Source organism: Acipenser ruthenus, chromosome 4 (genome assembly GCF_902713425.1).
Source record: "Acipenser ruthenus chromosome 4, fAciRut3.2 maternal haplotype, whole genome shotgun sequence".
Lineage (NCBI taxonomy): Eukaryota > Metazoa > Chordata > Actinopteri > Acipenseriformes > Acipenseridae > Acipenser > Acipenser ruthenus.
The window spans coordinates 40,583,273-40,607,199 of NC_081192.1; the positions used below are offsets into that span (position 1 = coordinate 40,583,273).

General features: G+C 36.5%; 1 protein-coding gene across 1 annotated transcript; it reads left to right on the plus strand.

The window, feature by feature from the left end:
• Window positions 1-1,419: 1,419 nt before the first annotated feature.
• LOC131737041 (arp2/3 complex-activating protein rickA-like) lies at window positions 1,420-10,172 on the plus strand. Its single transcript, XM_059023459.1, has 2 exons — window positions 1,420-1,467; window positions 9,306-10,172. The coding sequence occupies exon 2, from the start codon at window positions 9,382-9,384 to the stop codon at window positions 9,961-9,963; it is 582 nt and encodes a 193-aa protein (XP_058879442.1). The 5' UTR covers window positions 1,420-1,467; window positions 9,306-9,381; the 3' UTR covers window positions 9,964-10,172.
• The last annotated feature ends 13,755 nt before the right edge of the window (window positions 10,173-23,927 follow it).

The window sequence follows — 23,927 nt, forward strand, 5'->3', positions numbered from 1 at the left end:
CAGTGGATCAGACACTAAGCTGTGTTTATCTTTGGTGTTAAAGGGCATGGGTATATTGCTTCTGTGGAGGGATTGCTGCTGCTCATAGATGTGTATTAGTACTTTAATGAAATCATTCACTTTTTATATGAATTCCTGTTTGGATGTCACAATGGTAGTACCTGTGATGGTTAGACACCATCAGGCTTTTACTGCAGAATTTAATAAAAGTTTTTTTTTACCAGCTTTGACTTTGATTGATACTGCAATGATGGAATCTAGGCCTCTGCCAATCAAAGTGGGAACACACTAGTCTTTGACTGAAAGGGGCAGCAGTGTGGAGTAGTGGTAAGGGCTCTGGACTCTTGACCGGAGGGTTGTGGGTTCAATCCCTGATGGGGACGCTGCTGCTGTACCCTTGAGCAAGGTACTTTACCTAGATTGCTCCAGTAAAAACCCAACTGTATAAATGGGTAATTGTATGTAAAAAAATAATAATAATAATAATAATGTAATTGTATGTAAAACATAATGTGATATCTTGTAACAATTGTAAGTCGCCCTGGATAAGGGTGTCTGCTAAGAAATAAATAATAATAATAAAGTACTGCCAGTCAAGGCTAAAAATGTTTTGACTGATGCAAACATCGATGGGTCCCTTTATAGTTTTGCCTATAGTTGTTCCAAGTTGTGCCTGACCATACCAGTTTATTTGAGCCAGATGTAGCTTGAAACAATTTTATATCAGTTGTTGACATTAGCTTGATATGTTTTTTTTGTGATATTTAATTATGAACATTTTCAGGCAGCCATAGTACATTTTATTTTCTGTGTTTATAATAGTCTTTTGTGTGCTGCTGCTGCTGCCTTCATGAAATTAGTACAGTACACCTCAATGGCTTTAATTAAATTGTCTCAAATTCTAATTAGGTAATTGTAATAAGTGTTCTCTATTTTGGTAAGGTATTTGTTTTCCTAAGCCATTTTTGCAGTGTATATGTAAGGTATAAACCACGACAGGCCGTGCGGTTCCCATGATGTATACCATGCCTGGGGTGGTGATAAGGCCCGAGGCGTCAGCCGAGTGCATTTAACCACCCCAGAAGTGGTGTATATCATCGGAACTGCACAGCCCAAAGTGGTGTATACCGCTTATAACACGGCTACTTGTCATTTGTGGGAAGAGAAATAATTAAAATAATTAAAACACAATTAAATTTAGACAAAAACAGAAAATGTTATTGTGTATACATCCGCAGTGTATAGTCCCAAATTTAATTAAATTTAATTAATTGTTTGCTTATTAAAAATAAATTGCACATATTCGTTTATTGTGAATTTCTGCATTGAAAGTGCCATCTCACTAGAAATTAGGGGGCTGAGCACAAGCTGTGATGATGGGCGGAGTTTCAGATTACACTAAGGAAGTATGGAGAGCAGCTGTGATGGAGACTTAAGCCGGGATGGAGACTGAAGCCGGATCTTGAAGTGAGTTTGTTAACTTGTTATATGCGAGGCACACATATTGTAGTACATTTTCAAACTTTTGGATCTCAAAAATATATTTTTGTTAGTTGTCGGACACCCTCGCATCCAAGTCGTGCCAGATTAAATTGATGATCGAACCAGATTTTACGCACCCATCCAACTGTGGTGTCAGGAGACAGTACCTCAGTTTTCCGCAAACACTTCAAATCCAGGCCGGTAATTCGGGGGGTGGTGTCTGGCCTTGTCTTTACCTGCTTTTCTAAGAGTTTTCCTGGAATACATTATTGCTGGTTTTAAACTCGCTGTCAGCAGAGATGTTAAAACTTCTACTGTTAAAATATGTATTTAGTCCAGCTCAGTGTTATAAAACTGGAGACTGAATACTGGTCCCAGTTGAACTTCTTGCACTGGCATAAAATTCCCTTAATGTTGTTGAGATTTTTTGGACTTATTTCCATAAAATGAATGTCCATTTTTTTCTTTAAGTACATTAAGCAGCCCATGTTGTATTTTTTTGTGTGTTTTTTTCAATCTTTGTTTTTTTCTATTTCATTTAGCTGTTCCTCATCTACTGTTATGTGTTTACTCTTGCTATATATAAAGAGAAAAGGGAGTTTACACTGAACTGTGTTTGTTTGGGGTAAACAGGCTTAGCTGTCCACATTCAGACAGGAACTATATTCTTTTTAGGTTGGACCTGAAGAGGGTTAGGTTTTGTTTTGTTAATTTCTGTTTTGAATTGTTTTGCTGATGTAAAAAATAAACACATGCAACAGTTTTTTTCATTTAGCCACATTGTTTTGAATTTATTATTTAAAGAAGACAGCGTTTGTGACGGCTGCCGCCCTGATACACAAATAATAAGTGGTGGATTCATCACTACCTGTCTATATATATATATATATATATATATATATATATATATATATATATATAATAAATATTTGTAAACGACTTGCTCTCTCCGTGGTTCGTTGCCCCTTTAAAACATCGACCCAACACACAGAAATAGATACACAGACGTGCTCAAATTTGTTGGTACCCCTCCACAAAAAACGAAGAATGCACAATTTTCTCTGAAATAACTTGAAACTGACAAAAGTAATTGGCATCCACCGTTGTTTATTCCATATTTAATAGAAATCAGACTTTGCTTTTGATTTTTTATTCAACATAATATTGTAAATAATAAAACAAATGAAAATGGCATGGACAAAAATGATGGGACCGCTAACCTAATATTTTGTTGCACAACCTTTAGAGGCAATCACTGCAATCAAATGTTTTCTATGTAGTTTGGCCCACTCTTCCTGAGTAAACTGCTCCAGCTGTCTCAGGTTTGATGGGTGCCTTCTCCAGACTGCAAGTTTCAGCTCTTTCCATAGATGTTCGATAGGATTCAGATAAGGACTCATAGAAGGCCACTTCAGAATAGTCCAATGTTTTGTTCTTATCCATTCTTGGGTGCTTTTAGCTGTGTGTTTTGGGTCATTATCCTGTTGGAGGACCCATGACCTGCGACTGAGACAGAGCTTTCTGACACTGGGCAGTACGTTTCGCTCCAGAATGCCTTGATAGTCTTGAGATTTCATTGTGCCCTGCACAGATTCAAGGCACCCTGTGCAAGGCGCAGCAAAGCAGCTCCAAAACATAACCGAGCCTCCTCCATGTTTCACTATAGGTATGGTGTTCTTTTCTTTGAAAGCTTCATTTTGTCGTCTGTGAACATAGAGCTGAGGTGACTTGCCAAAAAGCTCCAGTTTTGACTCATCTGTCCAAAGGACATTCTCCCAGAAGGATTGTGGCTTGTCAATATGCATTTTAGCAAATTCCAGTCTGGCTTTTTTATGTTTTTCTTTCAAAAGTGGAGTCCTCCTGGGTCTTCTTCCATGGAGCCCACTTTCGCTCAAAAAGCGACGGATGGTGCAATCAGAAACTGACGTACCTTCACCTTGGAGTTCAGCTTGTATCTCTTTGGCAGTTATCCTTGGTTCTTTTTCTACCATTCGCACTATCCTTCTGTTCAATCTGGGGTCGATTTTCCTCTTGCGGCCGCGCCCAGGGAGGTTGGCTACAGTTCCATGGACCTTAAACTTCTTAATAATATTTGCAACTGTTGTCACAGGAACATCAAGCTGCTTGGAGATGGTCTTGTAGCCTTTACCTTTACCATGCTTGTCTATTAGTTTCTTTCTGATCTCCTCAGACAACTCTCTCCTTTGCTTTCTCTGGTCCATGTTCAGTGTGGTGCACACAATGATACCAAACAGCACAGTGACTACTTTTCTCCATTTAAATAGGCTGAATGACTGATTACAAGATTGGAGACATGTGTGATACTAATTAAATAAACTAATTAGTTTGAATATATCACTATAATCCAATTATTTATTATCTTTTCTAAGGGGTACCAACAAATGTGTCCAGGCCATTTTAGAATATCGTTGTAGAATAAGCAATAATTCATCTCTTTTCACAGCTCCTTTGCTTTATTCTATGACATACCAAAGGCATGCAAGAATACATGATAAAATAGCTTTTAATTTCATCACTTTTCAGGAGGAATGAAGCATTATTTCAATGAGCTGTAAGGGTACCAACAAATTTGAGCACGTCTGTATATATATATATATATATATATTTATATATATGAAAGAGACCAATACTTCAGGCTATAACCAACAAATCCAACCCCAGATGTGCCAGTGACAATTGGTTATTAAAATCCATTTAAATTTGTGTGGTTCCTGCAATTATTTTTGTGTATGAAGTAAGTTTGTGTATAAACTGTTTTTGAATGGTCAGTCTGTTTCCTAAGTTAGTGCTTTAAGGTAATAACTAGATTGATATATTGCTGGCCATTAGTAAATAGGAGGAGATTCTGTATGGTTTAATCTTACCAGGGATTTCTTGATTTTTAATACCATTTTTCTTTTAAAAAAACAAAGGCCTGTTTGTATGCTCCATTAAACCAACTAGTGTACTATGCCCAGACCTATTTCTGCTCATACACTAGGTGAGGTAATGTTTATGTATGATTATGATGTGCCACATACACAAACTTAAATGAATACAATAGGCATATTCACACACCATTGCTCTGAACGAATGGGAGCAAAAAATTATTTAAAAAATCATATAGTGCTACGTTTAATAGGTATAATTATATTGGTGATATGGTAATGTGGACCAGATCCCGTCTGTCTGCTGTGTGAAACAAAGAAGTGCTTGTCAGACTTTTGGAATCAGATGTTAATGATATTTCATGGCTTTGTTGAGTCTGGATAGAAACACTACTGCACCTAAAAGGGAAATGACTTCCATACCAAAACTTTCTTTCAACCAGCCTCCCTGATACAGAGAACCTGGCAGTGAACCTCCTAAGTTTTTACATTCTAGGTATAACAGTAAAATTAATCTTTCAAGACTTTAACTATTTCTACAGGCACATAAATGAAGGTTTGGTAATTGCACATAAAACATATTCATAGAATAAGCTATTGTTTCGGTATTGGAGCATTCCAAAATATTAATACATTCTTGTAGGTTCTGTAAAGCATTTCTTTGAGGCATTACCTTATTTGGTTATATTGTTGTGTAATTTTAAGCATAAAAACAGTTCAGTATATGTAATTCTGCATTATAGTGCAAGTGAGTATAGGGAAGCAAGATCCAGGAAGGGGACAGGGCTTTTAAAGAGGCATCTGTGATGATTAGGAATTGCAATTGATCCTATTTAATAAAACAGAAGCCTATTTTGTCTGACTGGTCACTGGAAATCACCTTTCTGTTATTCTAATGTTTTATTTATACCTTGCCTTCTCCTTTTGAGTTCAACCCTGCTTATTCTATCACCAAATTAAATATTGAAGCAAAACTCTGAACCCCTCAGAATGCTTATAAACATCATAAAGGGTAAGCAAAATGTAAAATAAAGAACTTAAAAGGCATTTCAATATACTTACCCTTTAAACCCAAATGTTGCTTCCTAAGTATTATCTTTATGATGTTGCCTTAATTTTGCACCTCCAGTGCTAGTCTGCTGCTCCAAATATAGATACTGTATAAATGTGTCTGGCTCTTTTAAATTTTTACTGTGCATCATAGAGTTTTCTTTTTTTTTTTGTAACATAAAACCCTTTGTTGAAAATATGTTAGGTCAAGCAGGTTTCAATGGAGGAGGAAGCTCCTACAGCTAATGTAGAATGTACAGAAGAAAGAGCATAATACACAGAAACAAAAAAAAAAATACTTTAGTATAATACCTTTCAATATTATTGTGATTCTAAGACGCTGCAGCTTCAATGGTTCACCATTTTTTCATTAGAGCCCTGTTTTTAAACTTTTGTTTCTCCACTTTTCCCCCTGAGAGTGCCCTAGCAACCAAAAATGATCACAAATGAGGTCAATGGTTTAGCTTTGGTCACTTGGCAAAAGCTGACTTTCCTGTCTAATCACTTGTCCACACTGCCTCCTAGTGTGAATTTGAACTTTAATACAGTAAGTATATACAGTATCAGTTAGTAATTATTGATTAAAGGACATTTTAACTTGCCTTTCATTAAAACAATATACATTTATTTTCACAATAGTCTATAATACTGTTCCTACCTTGTATCCTGCACTGTCTGTAGGGCCTTATTTTAAGGCAGGTGCAAAACAACTAAAGGAATAAAACAAATGTAATAATATAAAATATTAAAACAATATAAAACTACAGTAGCAAGACATATTTTTGCAGGAATGAACAGTTATTCTTATTGAGTAGTTTATTGCTCGTTTTCATAAATATAATTTATTCAGGAAATGTGCCTTTCACATATGTTTGCTCTCTATTGTAAAAGCTATTTTAAAAGTAGTCTTTCTTCAAAACACTTTTTTAAAATTTTTATTTAAACTTTTATCATGGTGATTTTTTTGTGTAGTTTCTTATTCCTTTCACTCTTACTTTTCCCAGACAAGAAGTCAACATCACCCTATAAAAGTTTACCACAGTAACATTATAGCAGTGTGTTAAATTAGTAAAATTCTGTTAATGCATACGTACGTATTGTAAAGCTCAGATTCAGAGAGGTACTGTATGGTAAAAAAAATATTAGAAAACACTGCCAACCATTACAGACTATGGTAAATGTCTCGTGTCTAAATAACCTGCTTGATTTTTTTGAGGATGCAACATCGACAATGGATAACTGCAAAGACATGGTTTATTTAGATTTCCAGAAAGCTTTTAACAAAGTCCCGCATAAAAGATTAATTCTCAAACTGAACACAGTAGGGATTCAAGGAAATGCATGCACAACAGAACAGAAAATAGGAGGCACTTTTTTACACAGAGAATTGTGAGGGCCTGGAACCAACTCCCCAGTAATGTTGTTGAAGCTGACACCCTGGGATCCTTCAAGAAGCTGCTCGATGAGATTCTGGGATCAATAAGCTACTTACAACCAAACAAGCAAGATGGGCCGAATGGCCTCCTCTCGTTTGTAAACTTTCTTATGTTCTTAAATGCATAGTATACGTAAGGGGAAAGTATGGTAAAAGTGCAAAATGACCATGCAAATTTACCATAGTAAACTTTTATTAACACATACTTGCTTAATCCCACCCCTTCATTTGCACTCCTCGGCCTCTCTCTGTTTGCATTTCAAATTCCCATCCTACACAGTATCAAAGATTCTGTCAGACAGCAACTATTACATTCGGATATCATTGCAAGTCAATTATGTTGCACACATCTGTTAATTAAAAAGCTAAGTGCCTCAAAATTACAGTAGCTATTTTTATACATAGGACAGTAGAAAATATAAACTTTGCGTGTTATGTCAAGAGAATGTATGTGGTACATTCAGTGGCAGCAAACCAGTTCATTCGTATTTTCACACCTGTTCCCAGCAGGGGTGGATGGGTGAAAGTAAAGGAAATGAGCTATGGTTGCAGTAGCCTCTTGACCTTGCACACCAGATGCATAGTAATATTTCCTTTCCCTGAAAATGTATCCTGAAGCTGCAGGGGGTCCTAGTGCCAAATGGATGCACTCCATTGACCTTATCACTTGAGGAAGAACTCATGCTGAAATCCATTTCCCTGCATTTGCCTTATCATAAGTGTGAGGTTCTAGGAATTATTTTAATAATAATATCATATCAAATTCGTATCTCCAGTTTTTCACTTGAAGAGGCAGGTATTTATGATTTCTGTTATCTCATTATTAGATATAAAGAAAAGCAACTAAAATATTATGTTCACAGAGCTTTTAGCCCAGTGCTTAAATGATACCAACACAATGTAAAACCTTTAAAAATAACTTTCAGGAGGTTAATTTAAGAGTTACTATAGGAACATTGTCAGTTCTATAACATCAGTCGTTTGTTTTTACTTGCAAAATGCTTTAAGAATTCGGCCCTATACTTAGGACTTCTGATTTTCAGTTTTAACCGATAAAATACCCCCGATACAAAAAAAAATGAAATCGGTGGATAGCTAATAAACACCGGAAAACAGGGGAAAAAACTGAGGAAATGGTTAATCAATTCACATTGACTTTACCCTTTTCCCATTAAAAAATAAAACCTACTACAAAAATAATAATAAATACATTTCCCAGTGCTGCTGGGCAATGTCCTGCCTTCCTGACTTGCTTCTATCATTGATTCGTTCTGAATACTTTAAACCCACCCCAACTGCTGAGTGGCAGCACATTCCTATATTTATATTGGAGACTCCACTTGCGAGATTTAAAACGAGATTACACTCAGGAATGCAGGCTTCTTAGCGGGATTTAAAGCTGTATTACAGTTAAAATATGGAGGATTTAAAACAGAATTGTGTCGAAATGTAAAACAATACCTACACACAAAAAACCCTGAAGAATGTGCCCGTGACCATAGGGATTTCGTTGTGGAAGACAGCAAAGGAAAGAAGGTACAACTTAAGTATGCAAGTACTGTCGAGTTACTATACATATGTTGACAAGAAAAACACGCAAGCATTTTGGAAAGTAATCAAAAACACTAATTTCATACAGTATATCAAAAACGAAAGCCCTGAAAAAAAAACATTTACATAAAACTCGAAAATAGCTAAAAATAAGCACTGAAAAATATAATTAATAAAAACCGAAAAACAGAAGTCCTACCTATACTGTATATTTGACGGGGATACAATATTTAAACTGGCCAAGATATTTAACCAAGCTCATCCTCTACAACATAATATAACACTGAATGATTTCCTCAAAGAGTAGTGTTTTTCTACTTTCTTTTCTTTACTGATCTGGACTTCTTTCAGAAAAGGTAGACCAAAAACTAAGTGAAATTGCTTTATTTTATATATATATATATATATATATATATATATATATATATATATATATATATATATATATATATATATATATATTGTAACACAGCAGAAAACATGTGCGTATGCACATTTTGTTAATTTGCTTGTTGTTTAATTGTTTTTCTGTTAATTGTTTTATTGTTAATTATCACCTGCACCTGGCTATGATTGTAAATTAGAGCCAGGTGCAGGGTTTATAAGGAGAGCAGTCAGTCTGCTCTGGGCTGCTGAGTAGAAGGAGGCAGAAAGAGGTACTCTGCGTCCCAGCAGTCGTGAGGTAAAGTGTATTGTATTAAACCTGTGTGGTTTTGTTTACTGTTTGGTGGGGAAATAGCCTAGCTGTCCCACTCGTAGTCAGGGTGTTCCTGTGTGTTAGTTAGTGCTCATAAAAGAGCTAGGTGTTTATTTTGTTTATTTTGTTTTGTATTGTTTATTAAAAATTGCACAACCGCGCTTGAAAATCTATTTCTGTGTGTTGGTTCTGTGTTTTAAAGGGGCAACGAACCGCGGAGAGAGCAAGTCGTTTACATATGGTGGCAGCGAGTGTGGGCGCCCCTAGAGACCCAAAAGATGGATTTTAAAGAATTAATAGAAATGATTATGAAGAACGCCGCTGCTCAGGAGGAGCAGACAAAGAAAATGGAGAGATGGACGATGGAGATGGGGTGGGCACCGCCGAAGACTCAGGAGCGGGAGCCAACCGAGTTGGAACGGTTGCTCCAGGAGTGGGAGCAGGCTAGCACAGCTCCGCAGTCTCCCGAGCCAGAAGGGGAGGAGCCGCCGCTTCCGGAGCCCAGAGGGGAGGAGCCGCCGCTTCCGGAGCCCAGAGGGGAGGAGCCGCCGCTTCCGGAGCCCAGAGGGGAGGAGCCGCCGCTTCCGGAGCCCAGAGGGGAGGAGCTGCCGCTTCCGGAGCCCAGAGGGGAGGAGGTGAAAGGCATACCTCCACCACCGCCCCGACCACCACCCCTGCGGTCCAGTCCGGCACAGCTGCATGCGGTCCCTTGCCCCTCGCTCCTGGACACCCTGTCGGTTGGTCTGGACCTCCCTGCACTAGACCTAGAGCCCAGGAGTCGGCAGAAGCGGACAAAGTTCTCCACCTCGTTCCCTGCTCCGCTCCTCCCGGACACTAAGACGTCGCTGTACTGCTCCTAGACGTCGCTTACGCTCCCCCTGGTCACTGCTTCGCTCCCCCTTGCTGACCGGACGTCGCTGCACTGGGTCCCAGCTGCAGACCTCTGCCCGCTGCTGCAGCCTCCAGTGCCCAGGTTGTCGTTCCGGTCGCCCCTGACAAACCGTTGGGGTCCCTCGTCGCCGGTGCGCGGTCCCTACCTGGCTGGGCCGGGACGTGGACCGATCCACCCTCAAGTCCGCCCGTGGAAGAGGGCGAAAATTGACATTTGTGTTAGTTAGTGCTCATAAAAGAGCTAGGTGTTTATTTTGTTATTTTGTTTTGTATTGTTTATTAAAAATCTGTTTCTGTGTGTTGGGTCGATGTTTTAAAGGGGCAACGAACCACGGCGAGAGCAAGTCGTTTACAAATATATATATATATATATATATATATATATATATATATATATATATATATATTGGAGCAACATTACCTGAACAATCACCTTTAACTTTGTTTAAACTCAGCAATGTAGCTATACTGGCAAAATGGAAAGGTTAGAACAAACCTGACTTGCCAGATTGTTTGTTACTTTTAATCCTATAATTAAGGTTAGAAATATAAGTAAGAAGTGCCTCATTTGGGATTGCCCAGGAGCCCTATTGTTGCATAGAATAGTCAGCTTTGCACAATACAAAAAAGAAAAACACTCTGACATGTAATCCTTCAGGTGACTAGAAACTGTTTAGAATTCTTAACTACATTTTTTTTTTAGGATAACCAAGATATACTCGTCATTGGCCACCTAAAACGAGTGACAAGGTCTTTGTAATATTATAAGAATGTTTACCAACATGAGGTAACCCTGGAGTGTGAAACATAATTCTACCATACTGTACCTTAGTGTTTTTTAACTGCAATTACTATTCTCATTTTGCAGTGTAGTGTCATAATTGAATTAGTGTAATTTTTTTAAAAAAGATTTTCAAATCAATACACTTTCTTTTGATACTACCAATGTGTTGGTTCTGCTTGTTTTACATTTTGGTAACCTGATACAAGTCATGCTATATTTATGGAAACCAAAATGCCTCATTGGGTGCCAGTGTAATGTAGAAATAGGAGATAGTGATTGAACCTGTATCCATCAAAAGATACAGACCAGGGATCAGTGAAAGAAGCTGCATAGCAGGTCTAAAGCTGGTTTATTACACTATTCAGCTCTACTGTAAAGACTGTAAAGAAAAATATTATAGTGCAATAATGTTGTGCCAATAATCCTATGTTACCTCACAAAATAACATTTCAGTCCATTATTTTTTAACTAAACAATATTATTGTTTTATACAGCCAAGCATAAAAATATACATCCGTGGGCTTGATCCTATATGTGTAACTTTAATTTAATTCTGATTGATGTTGGATCACAATGAGCAACAAGGGAATAGTCAGATGTTAATGTTATGCACATTGTATGGCAATATTTCATTAATCTCTTCAACATAAAATACAACATCAATGCCTGGGTAACCTTTCGTTAATGGCAGTTATCATGACCCCACCCACAAATGCCTTTAGCTATACACTACTAATTACTGTAACAGAACTAAATAGATCGATATGGTCTCCCAGGAAACATGTAATCATACAGCTATTTGTCTCATTTATCTTTCTAATACTGGTTCTATACGTATCTACTACAGTGTGTTGTAATATGTATGAAACTTTGTGTGAAAAAAATAATAAATATTTATGCATTGTGATTCAATCTGAAACTAAGAATGGTGTTTAAAGTTGAATGTAAATGAAACTCATTATATGCTATAGACACGAGGTCTGCAGTGCATAACATGTAATTGGAGGTTTTTGGTCAGTGATTCTTGGTCAAGATCAATGATTATATAGTACACTGCATGACTAGAGGATTGGGTGCTAATCTTAGGATAAAGAGGCTTATTACTGTAGGATCATCACCCATGCATTATTAAAAATACAAGCTGATCCACAGAAGTGAAAAAAACAGTAATGAAAAACAAACAACGAAAAAGGAAAAGACCACAGGACAGCTTTGAAAATGACTATGACTCAAAACCAGCAAAGAGAATAATGGAGAATATGGATACCAAGCAACCTGTCACCAGAAAACCAAGAAACTACTAAATGAAGACTGATGAAAAGAACAAAACAAAACAGTACAAAATGTAAAAAAACCAAGTAATTCTTTATTAACAACTGAGGACTGCTGAAATGAGCCCTCGCAAGATTCTTTGGCCACATTGAAAATAATAATAATAACAATAATAATAATAATAATAATAATAATATTCTCAATAACGTAATAATGAAATGTACCTAGACATTATTATTGAAAGTTATAACTGAACTATTTTTGAAGTAAGTTTTGTTTATGTCCTTTTGACTTTAACAGGATATAAAAAAAACTTACAAGTGCTTTGAAAAAATGCATGCTAATAATGAAATAAAAAAATTCAAATGAATGCACACATTACCTGCTTTCAAGTTACATTTATCTGATGTTAATACTCAGTGGGAAAGGGGGAGGGGCGTGGATTTTTTAAATATACAAAATATGGGGTTAATCAATTTTCTTGCCAGGTTGCCTCATCTCATCTAGACTTTCCAACTGGCTCCAATACTTACCAGACACTTTGAGACAGGACAGGATTTTGAAGTTGCCCTTAAATTGAACGTAATATGTCCTAATCTGCTCTGCACAGATGTATTTGTACCGAATCTCCCGATCAAATAGTAACACAGATCAGCTGTTCACTCCTCAGATCGGTAACAGGAATAGTGAACAGCTGATCATTATAATAATTTGATTGAGAGATTATGTATTATCAACTAATACAAGATAAAAAGAACAATATAAAATAAATACTGAAGACGGTATTGTGTTTTTTTTTTATTATTCTTTAAACGTGATGTTGGATAGCAGTAAGGAACAAAATCAATTTAACAAAGGTTTAACCCTCAGTTTATAGATGATAAATCAGCATTCATCATCAATAATGTTTTTATTTAATAAAATTAACCCAAGCACAGTTTATCTATGGAATTTTAATAGCTTATTACAACAAATAAAACATTTCCATACCACAGATTTCCTCATAGATTTACATTGCAGAGAGTGCCTGCCCACACCAGTTTGGTGACAACATGGTGCCTGTGCCGACAGTCGGCCGAACTCTCTCTATATATGGCTCTGCTGTCCCCCACAACACCCTGCCCTTACACTCTGGAGTTCCTGATGTACTTGGAGGGTATACATAACTCTGTGATCTCCATTGAGACTAAAAGGGGCTTAACACTTAAGTATGCATCATGTATTCATGACATCATTTTTGTTCAACCAAACATTTCAAACTAGCAAACTGGCCAAGAATTATTGAAGTGCAGTTGCACTTAAAAAAAAAAAATAGACTTATATGTGATCAACAAAATCAGAAAGAGAAAAGAGTGATTATCATAAACTTGGTTAAAACTTGTAGGCTATGTATAGGCTCTCCATTACATGTTCAAACCTGAAGAGCAGGATTTTTATTCATGTTCTTTAATTGCTAACAGGATGTGGTAAAGAGAATTCCTGTGAGTGATGAGAGTCAAGACCCCTGTCAGCATCCAGTCAAAATATTGTATTACTTACTGTACGACTAAAAACATTTATATAAAAACAGATTCGGTTAACCTAGTGTGGATTCTTTAGCTAAAGGCAGATCAGGTCAGTTTGAATGTTTTTTTAATCTGGCACAGTGTTATGGTTAGCACTGGGTTTCATCTGGTTATACTGGTTTGCGAGATTGTAAAGCTGGTTTATGAGGGTTTCTTTGTAAATTTCTAGGTAGCAGAAAACCACTAAATGTGTATTCCAATTCCAAAATGTTGCTGGTCACCAGCAAAGCAATATTTGCTGGATTATTATAATATGTATTTCCCAATTTAGAAAATACATGTACCGTAGTATATCACTGTGGCAATGTGGCCACGCCCTTGTGCGTAGTTTGTGTTATATGTTGTATGTTGCGTGTGTAAATGTTGGTGTATAGTCATTGGTACACGGGATATAAATGGGTCTGTGTAACACGAGTGATTTAAAAATGTAGATTTGTATTTAGGCACGAGGATGGTACAAATCACTTCACGTGCTGGTTAAAATGTAATGTGTGGTCACGGGAGTGCACTTTAATTAATTCACGTGCAGTTGTACCGAGATTCCAATTGAATGATTGACTAGCAATCGAGTCTCGGTACAACTGCATAAAAGCAGCATATTTTCACTCACTCTGGGTTGGGTGTTCGTGAGTGGAGAACGGGTGAGAGAGAAGGAGAAATAAAAGCTAAAGTAAAGAATAACAATTGCTACAGCATGCTGGAAGTGCCAGCACGGTACTTGTTTAAATGTTCGTCCGCTTGTTTTGTGTGTTAGTGCATTTTGTTTATATATTTATTTTGGCGTAAGTGCCGTGTCCTGTTTTTTGTGTTCTCTTGTTTATTAAATGCTGAGCACAACCAAGTGCTCAGCTTCACCAACCTTGCTGTCTCTGTCTGTCTGTTTCTTCCGGGTCTGACGTGTCACTACCAGCCAGCCTTGTGACAATCATATATCGTCTTCTTTATCTTTGTTAGAAATACTACTGGAAATAGCATTAATGCCAGTATTTCCATTAATATATTCTATAAAAAACATAACATAACATTCTTATACAAAAAGGTCTGTAAAAAAATACTTTAAACAAGAAAAACAGGTCAAATCATGTTCCATCGAAGAGTAATGCTTCATCTCATTGTTCATAAACTTTTTTTGTAGGGTCCATTAGATGTCTTGGCACTAATATGATTCAAACATAATCTAGAACAAATTCCCTTTATATAAAATATTCACCTTCTACATTCAACCTCAATATTTAAACATTTGTATTAGAAACTGCCAGTATCTTTCTTGCTGTTTGCACCACGTTCTTATTGTAATTTCAATGACTAGAAACAACGTAATGGCTTATCTGATGGATCTGCTGGCAGGAATACATGGTTCTACAAATGATCATTCCAGCCCAGGGGTCCAATCAAAAAACTAATGAAGGCAATTTGTCATTTTCTGAGGGGCTTCTGTTAGTTCTGCTTCTGAGCTTCAGATCCACTCTTAATCAGTAGTTGCATTTTCCAGCTCAATCAAAAGCAACAATTATTACATACTATAGTGTAGCTACTGCTAGTTTTCCGAAAAGTCAATAAAAACATCATTATGTGTTAATGAAAGATGGTGCAATGGCAATTGCCGTTCTTGTGAATGGTGGAACTGAACTTGGTTTACAAACCCAAATGGAGGGTGTTGCAGCATATCAAATAAAGAAGTTATTGTATTTCTTGCTCTTATTGTATTACTTGTATTGTAACACTTGAAATGTATTTGCTTACGATTGTAAGTCGCCCTGGATAAGGGCGTCTGCTAAGAAATAAATAATAATAATAATAATAATAATAATAAAGAGAACGTTTCCAAAATCCTTGCCTCTTTCAGCAACAGCCCTACATTGAATTGCAGAACCAGTTCAAATGGCACCTTCCTTCCAATTACATGTTTTATCACAGCCCTCAGCCTTATCACAAACTTGCATTGATGTCACAATCTGTGCCATTTGAGGTCAAAGGGGATGGTACGTGATGGTTTTTGGTTGTTACACTGGTAGAAATGTATGATGTAATTTGCATACCTTTAGGTCTTTGAGCAATTTGAGTAATATTGGTTTGCATTGTGGACATGCAATGTACATAGACTTTGTTTTCAGGTTAGAAAAATCAAGCAACAGTGATAAGCTAAATATTTCATTTTTGGCCATCACTTGTTGGCAAAATTTCCATCTTATAGACCCTTGCCCTCTGGAATGGTTATTATTATTATTATTATTATTATTATTATTATTATTATTATTATTTGTTTATTTAGCAGACGCCTTTATCCAAGGTTACTTACAGAGACTAGGGTGTGTGAACTATGCATCAGCTGCAGAGTCACTTACAATTACGTCTCACCCGAAAGACGGAGCACAAGGAGGTTAAGTGACATTATGATAAATATCTAGATTTCTGATCCAATAAACAAATTCCTGTATCCAGAGCATTAACTCATTTTTCATAACTGCTCACATATTCCTTAAATGTCTGGGCAGTCTGTCTTATTCAAATGCTGGGAAATTAATAACAGAAAGAGAAAATAACTTTTTGCCAAAAGGATACATATTCTAGTTCTATTGAAAATGGCAAATGTACATAGACATGCATTATTATTATTATTATTATTATTATTATTATTATTATTATTTGTTTATTTAGCAGACACCTTTATCCAAGGCGACTTACAGAGACTAGGGTGTGTGAGCTATGCACCAGCTGCAGAGTCACTTACAATTACGTCTCACCCGAAAGACGGAGCACAAGGAAGTTAAGTGACTTGCTCAAGGTCACACAGTGAGTCAGTGGCTGAGGTGGGATTTGAACCGGGGACCTCCTGGTTACAAGCCCTTTTCTTTAACCACTGGACCACACAGTTATGGTTATGGTTTAAAGGTTCCGGATTCATACACCCCCCCAAATCGGGGCACATTTAAGTGCTCTAGAAGTGATACAAATGCAATCATGCGTACAGTATATTATAATTAGGACTTCTGATTTTCAGTTTTAACAGATAAAAACATAAAACATATTTAAAAAAATGAAATTGTTGTATATCCAATAAACACTGGAAAACACTGGAAATGGTTACTCAATTAGTTGACTAGACTCCTTTCCCCGTAAAAAAGAAAAATGAAATACAGTCACCTACAAACAAAAGTTGCCAATGTCCTGCCTTCCTGACTTATATCTCGTATTGATTCATTCTGAATACTTTAAACCCACCCCAACTGCTGAGTGGCAGCACATTCCTACATTTCTATAGGAGGATTGTAACATGCGTGGAAGATTTAAAATGAGATTACAATTACTAAAAGCAGAGGATTGTTCTTGCTCTCCATAGGGAGTATTTACAACCTCATGGAATTTAAAACAGAATTGAAGTGTGCAAGTACTGTTGAGTTAATACATATTATGACAGAAAAAAACACCCAAGAATTTTGAAAAGTATCCGAAAACAATAATTTCATACAGTATATAAAAAGTGAGGCCCCGAAAAAAACGATTTACATAAATCTCGAAATAAACAGAGCAAAATGAAATTTATAAAAATCAAAAAACCCTGTGGCCCTCGAGGACTGGAGTTTGACACCCATGCTTCATATGAAACAAGCCAAAGTAATTAGTAAATTTAAGAGGTCCTGGGTGAAATAAATAAAGAGTTTATTCTCATCTCTTCCTCTAATGTCCCATGTCAGTGGTTCTAAATCTTTTACAGTACTTATAAAGCAAAAATTAGCTAGATTCAAGGTGCTTTATCGTGTGATAAAATGAATAAGAAAATTAGTTACAGAAAGTAGATACAGCAGTCAAAAGTTCAGTCAATATTTGGTTAATCACTTGTAAATTCTACTATTTACATAAGCCTTTGCAGAAACCACCATTTTGTTAGGATTAGCCATTTTCATGCAACATTCATTCAATTATTCTAGTCAATGGTAGCCCAAACTCCTTCCCTTGAAATTATTTCATGAATACTTATTGTGAGAAATCTTGTAGGAGGAAACAAAGAGGTGGTTTCTGCTTTTGATTAACAGGACGAGATTGCAAGGTTGTGCCATTAGTTTGCAGAGTGCTTAAAAACAACATGGATCAATACCCTAAGCAGGATTCTAAAGAGAGCATTATAATTAGGGCTTCTGTTTTTTGATTTTTATAAATTTCAGATTACAGATTAGCAATGTGGTCTGCGTGGTCTCCACTTCACTATGTACATTAATCACTACACCATCACTGACATCCCATATAATTTGATAATAAATAACAGATTGCGCAACAGGAATTAAAATTACACATTCAAAATGATAAAAAAAAAAAAAGAAATGTTAAATAAACATTTAAACACTGTATGGTCACTTTCTGAGTTAAAATCAGGGCCAGAGATGCATTTTAAGGGAACTTACAGTTTTAGCGACATCCACTTAGTGGATTATAGTGATTTATTCTTAGTAAATTTGAGTACAAATATTGGTACAAGTATGGGTTTCAGAGTATGAGTACAAGTACAAGTACAAGTACAAGTAGTGGGTTCTCTGCACACCCCTAGGGCATACCATAAAAACTACAACCATGCTGCCTTAAAAATGTTCTGCAGTATAAAGGGCTGCCTTATAAAGGGGGCGCACTGTATTTGACGCCATAGTAACTTTAAGTTCAAACAAGATATTGACAAAAACCCTAATTTTTCTCCCAAAAAAATCCATTGAAGAATTTTAATGTAATGACTAACATATGTCAGAACTATGAAATATGATTTGGAGATCAAAATATGTCAGATTAAAGGATACATTATGATAAATATCTAGATTTCTGATCCAATAAACAAATTCCTGTATCCAGAGCATTAACTCATTTTTCATAACTGCTCACATATTCCTTAAATGTCTGGGCAGTCTGTCTTATTCAAATGCTGGGAAATTAATAACAGAAAGAGAAAATAACTTTTTGCCAAAAGGATACATATTCTAGTTCTATTGAAAATGGCAAATGTACATAGACATGCATCATTATTATTATTATTATTATTATTATTATTATTATTATTATTATTATTTGTTTATTTAGCAGACACCTTTATCCAAGGCGACTTACAGAGACTAGGGTGTGTGAACTATGCACCAGCTGCAGAGTCACTTACAATTATGTCTCACCCGAAAGACGGAGCACAAGGAAGTTAAGTGACTTGCTCAAGGTCACACAGTGAGTCGGTGAGTGAGCCGGGATTTGAACCGGGGACCTCCTGGTTACAAGCCTTTTTTTCTTTAACCACCAGACCACACAGCCTCCATAATACTTATACACACTCACACACATACTGTATATAGTCAAATTCATATCGACAACAAAATGTTTATTAGGTTTGGTAGAGATGGATGCTAACAGAACAATGTTGTCTGATCCACTGTGTCATTGTAGAATACACCTTCTTTATGTTGGGAGTATTATTGGTAGTTCATTGTTTGTTTTTCAGAATGATTGTGTACTTCTGTATGTTTTGCATTTAATTTACATTGGACCTGTATTGTACTGTCAGGGTGTCTTTAGAGCTGGTCAGGCATCAACATTAACTCAATGAGCAGACAACCCTGGGTGGCTTGTGGGTTCTATAAGATAGATTGTGGTATCTGAAGTGACTCTTGATTGTGTTCTGGCTTTATTTGTCTACTCAAAAATATCAGTTGACATCAATTACTCATCAGTATAGACCTCCACTAACATTCCTGTTATTAGACTTTATCACTACTTGGGTCCCCCATAGCGTGAACACATCAGCATTACTTTTCCAATATCATTTTGCTAAAGTGTTAGATAATTCAGACAAGTCCAAGATAGCTTGACTCATTTGGTGCTGTCCCAGTACTTACAATCATTCATTACATAGTAATTTACAAAACTCATCAGTGTGCTTTCAATCTGGTAATCTTGTCTAACGCTGAAGGGATGTAGCCCACACCGTCTATTTAATACTTGTCTCAAACCAGCTCAACTGATAAATAGCGTTGGTAAGAACAAATTAAGCTACAAGGTGTGACCAGACCTGACTAGCCAATAAACTAACCATGATGAAGATCATGGAGATACTACCAACTGGCAAACATTTCTGACTGATGACCCTTCAGTATATACTGATTAATTCCACTACTTTCTCTCTTTCAATTGAGCTAATTTATTCTTCTTTCTTCTCTTTACATTTTACTTTAAATCAGTTTAGTTAAATGATACGATGGTACGACAATTTGTCTCCTATTTGACAGAAACGGGGGCCTGGGCACATCTGAATACAAGTTATAAGCCTTTCACATATTTGAGAGAATATGTAAATTATTTCACAGTGATTTGTTGTGCCCAAAGCGAAGTAGACAAATGTTTTAGTTAATGCCTTTATGAGTGTAATGGCAGCTCTTAGCAACAGTTGTTCAATTATGCCTTTTTACAATTAATTGTGTTTATTTTTAATAGAGTTTACACCTATTCTTCATCATCTGATTCCAAACCAACCCAATACAAATTAATTATAATTAATACCAGCCCAGGTCCATTCTAAACTAAATACAACCTAGCCATATTGTATGCATGTAAGTGTCAGACCAGTTAATCTAAGTACTTAAATTATTTATTTAGAGTTAGTTTCACAGACCCCGATTAACACTCTTGGACTACCTTAACTTAAGTAACATTAGGTAGGCTAGTATTAGTGTGAATCAGAGTCTGTGAAACCAGCCAACAGGGCTGACAAAATAATTCCAGTAAATCTTACCTACATGTATTATGAATTACCATCACTTTATAAGGTATCACATTTTTCCTATATGAAAGGCAATTGGTAACTAAGAATGAAAACCCAAATGTAGAGTAATTGCAATAGATTCACCATCTTGGGGAATTTGTTGGTTGACTCTGAGCCCGATTTTGATGAAATGCAGTAAAAAGCAATCGTAAGGGCAAATACCCTTGATTTTGAAGGGAATTTGAGTTAGGCACTGGGGAATTGTGTTAGTACTGAACAATGAATGAAAAAGTAGGAGGCAAAAATTGCAAATCAGGAGCGACTGGCATTTTCTTCAAGAAAATGATAGCCCTAGCGATTACCTTTGCTGTGATCTGGATGAATAAAAAGTGTATTCTTTATTGCTATAGCACCATTTGTTTATTCAGTATTTAGAAATATTTATATTATGACACTTTTTGCATATTGGTTTGCAGTGTTTTGTTATATTCATAAACATTAATTATTTTTAAACGTGACCATATTCAAATGTAAAACACTTTGAAATAAATTTATTCCAGTAATTATAAGGCTACACCTGCCTTTCAAATAAACTCCCCCTTATCTGGTCAGTTTGAGACACAGTCCCGGCCCCCCCCCCCCCCCCAAGTTGTCATTGAAATCGCTCAAAGATAACATGTAAATGAGGCCACACCTCGACGTTTATGTCGACCACTAAAGCAGACGGAAAAGGACAGGGCAAAGCCTATCACCAAAATCACATTAAAAGGCAAAGGCAGTTTTGTTTGCCCTTTCATCAAAATCAGGGGCAAACACATTTTTCCCTAGATTTAGTGGTTTGTCCTGTCATCAAAATTGGGTCATTGACTAGTGCCACAATTGCTCCAAATATGTCGTCATCTTACTCTGAATTGCAGATTTTAGTGATTAATTAAAAAGTACAAAGAATATTCACAAAGGAATATCTTAATAGTGTATGTTTTATAAAATACCAGCAAAATACAGAACTGCAGTAGCAGTTTTAATTAAGGTGCCAGTATATGCTTCCATGTCTTGTAACACTGAACAATTGCTGTTTATATTTTCCTGATACATTTCCCTCTGCTGCTGCTGCTGCTGCTGCTGTAACAAATCACATAACCAGTTTAGCAGTTGCACAGTTCCAAAGAGCTGTCACAGACTGTCTATGTTTCAGGTTGATTCCTGGGATGTCGAAAAGCTTATTAAATGAATACATGGAAATACCAAAAACCTGTCGTGAAAGGGTTAAACTACTGTAAAAATGATTTACCCCCAAGCATTTAAGATATACCTTCATCCCGAAAATCTGTCAATTTTAAAGAACAGAGCCAGTATAAGGTGTAGAGATTTCAATAATAATAATAATATAGAACATTATATTCCCATTACAATTGCAGCATGTTTTCTAAGATTTAATTTACAAGTGAAAAATGTGACAGTGTTTACATTTCCTGTACATGCAGGGCTTAGTAGCAAGCACTGAGAATAGTAATGAAATACTATTGCAGCACTCACGAATTCTAATAACTGGCCATGACCACAAAGAATAGGATAAATGACTTGATTCATAAAATATTTCTAATTAACCACAATATTGTAGAGATCCATGCAATTTTGTTTTGTATTGTGTTCCCTTTCCACTCTGTATTTCCTGCCGTTTGCTTGTATAACCCTGTCTATGTGTAAATGTAACCTGCACGTGTGGTACTGTCTGTGTCTCCCCTGTAAATGGCTGTTGTTTGTCTGTGCCCATTTGTCCTGTTGTGCGGCTGAGGACCAATGGGCTGTGTTTAAAGCTCCGGCACCCGATTAACATAAAGGGGTGGAGCTATGTTATAAAAGGGCGCTGCGCCGGCAATTATGTGTTGTTGTTGCTGTCCTGATTTGGTTGTGTTCCAGAAAGCAGTGAACCAGTGAAGCAGTCAGAGCAGTCATAGCAGTGGTCTCTGAGTGGGTTCTAGAGATTAGCGTCCTGAAATAAAAGATTTGGAACTGATTTCAGCATGTTGTCTTCCTTCTTCTCTGCCTGCATGCGCAGAATGCTACAATATTATTCCTTAGGCTTTCATAAATCAAATACTCTGCTTTGAAAGAGTACCGCAGGATTTTTAATACTTTCATTTACTTAACTTTTCACAAAGATATTATGATTTTGCCTTATTTTGTGCAAGTAAAAATGTCACTTGAGATTACTGTACTTGGTCTTTAATTTTTATTATTTGTTTATTTAGCAGAAACCATTATCCAAGGTAACTTACAGATACTAGGGTGTGTGAACTATGCATCAGCTGCAGAGTCACTTACAACAACGGAACACAAGGAGGTTACGTGACATGCTCAGGGTCACACAGTGAGTGAGCCGGGATTTGAACCAGGGACCTCCTGGTTACAAGTCCTATTCTTTAACAACTAGACCAAACAGCCTGGTAAAGTAATAGAGCTGTTCCACGATGTTATCTTGTAATAACTTACAAACAGGCTAATTCCATATGAATTATAGCATAAGAAGGGTAATATGAATATGATATAGTTTGGTCATCAGAAAAAGTGCAGCCTTTCATTTTTATCCCACAAGATTGAATCTCATTCTGAAATCTACTCAAAACTACACATTTAAGTAACAATTTCACAAGGTAGATAATAGTTTTTAGAGCTTACGGCAGTGATACACTTGTTAAATAAATAAAAATACTGTACGTACAGGTACAAATAATTTCTATTCTCATTACTACCATGCCAGGTAGTAGTGTGCCAGGATTCTAGATTTGCCAGGTCTGTGCGACCAAGCACATGTCACTGACCAAACAATACTGTTATGGTCAAAAAGAAAGAGAGTTCCAGCTACATCACAACAGGATGCTCCCCGTAGAAATTATTGTGACCGAAATAACCAATTGGTTGAATTGCTGCCCAGGTTCGATTCTCTTCTGGAGGGGAGCCAACACCACCGACCAACCACACAGGAAAGGACAACACAAACAGAATTGTAACAAACAATAATTTATTACTCTAAAAACAGGAAAATGCTAAAAACATTTTCAATCATTTAAAATAAATTGACTGTGAATTACCATCTGGATGACATAGGTAACCAAATGACAATACATCCCATTCCCAAAATTTAAAAACAAACAACTGGCCAAATTCAAACCTCCCCTCAGGGAATGTCACCAGGCAAACCCCTAAGCCACCCCCTAAACCCCACGATAAGAACAAAGAATAAATAAAGCAAAGATACAAAGAGTCCACTTCAATGAGTAGATATTCAAAAAGTCCAGGCCCACCAATCCAATACTTCAGGAGCTGCTCTGGTAATTCAGTTTCTGCACAGACATCTCCTAGAAGTAACAAGTCTCCAGCACTAACAAGCAAACAAAAATAAAAAGTAGTCAGTCCTTATCAATTTAAACTCCAGTGGGTCAAAAATAAAATAAATGCTAAATATTCCCTGATTACTAACATTAAATAAAATGTTGTTACGTATTACAACTCTATAAATACACAAATAGCTAAGGAAAGCCACAGGCTGTTAAAATCTCTTTTACAACAGTGTTAGAGACTGTAAAA

Coding starts and splice junctions, on each gene's coding strand:
- LOC131737041 (XM_059023459.1), top strand. CDS start 9,382: ATGGATTTTAAAGAATTAATAGAAATGATTATGAAGAACGCCGCTGCT.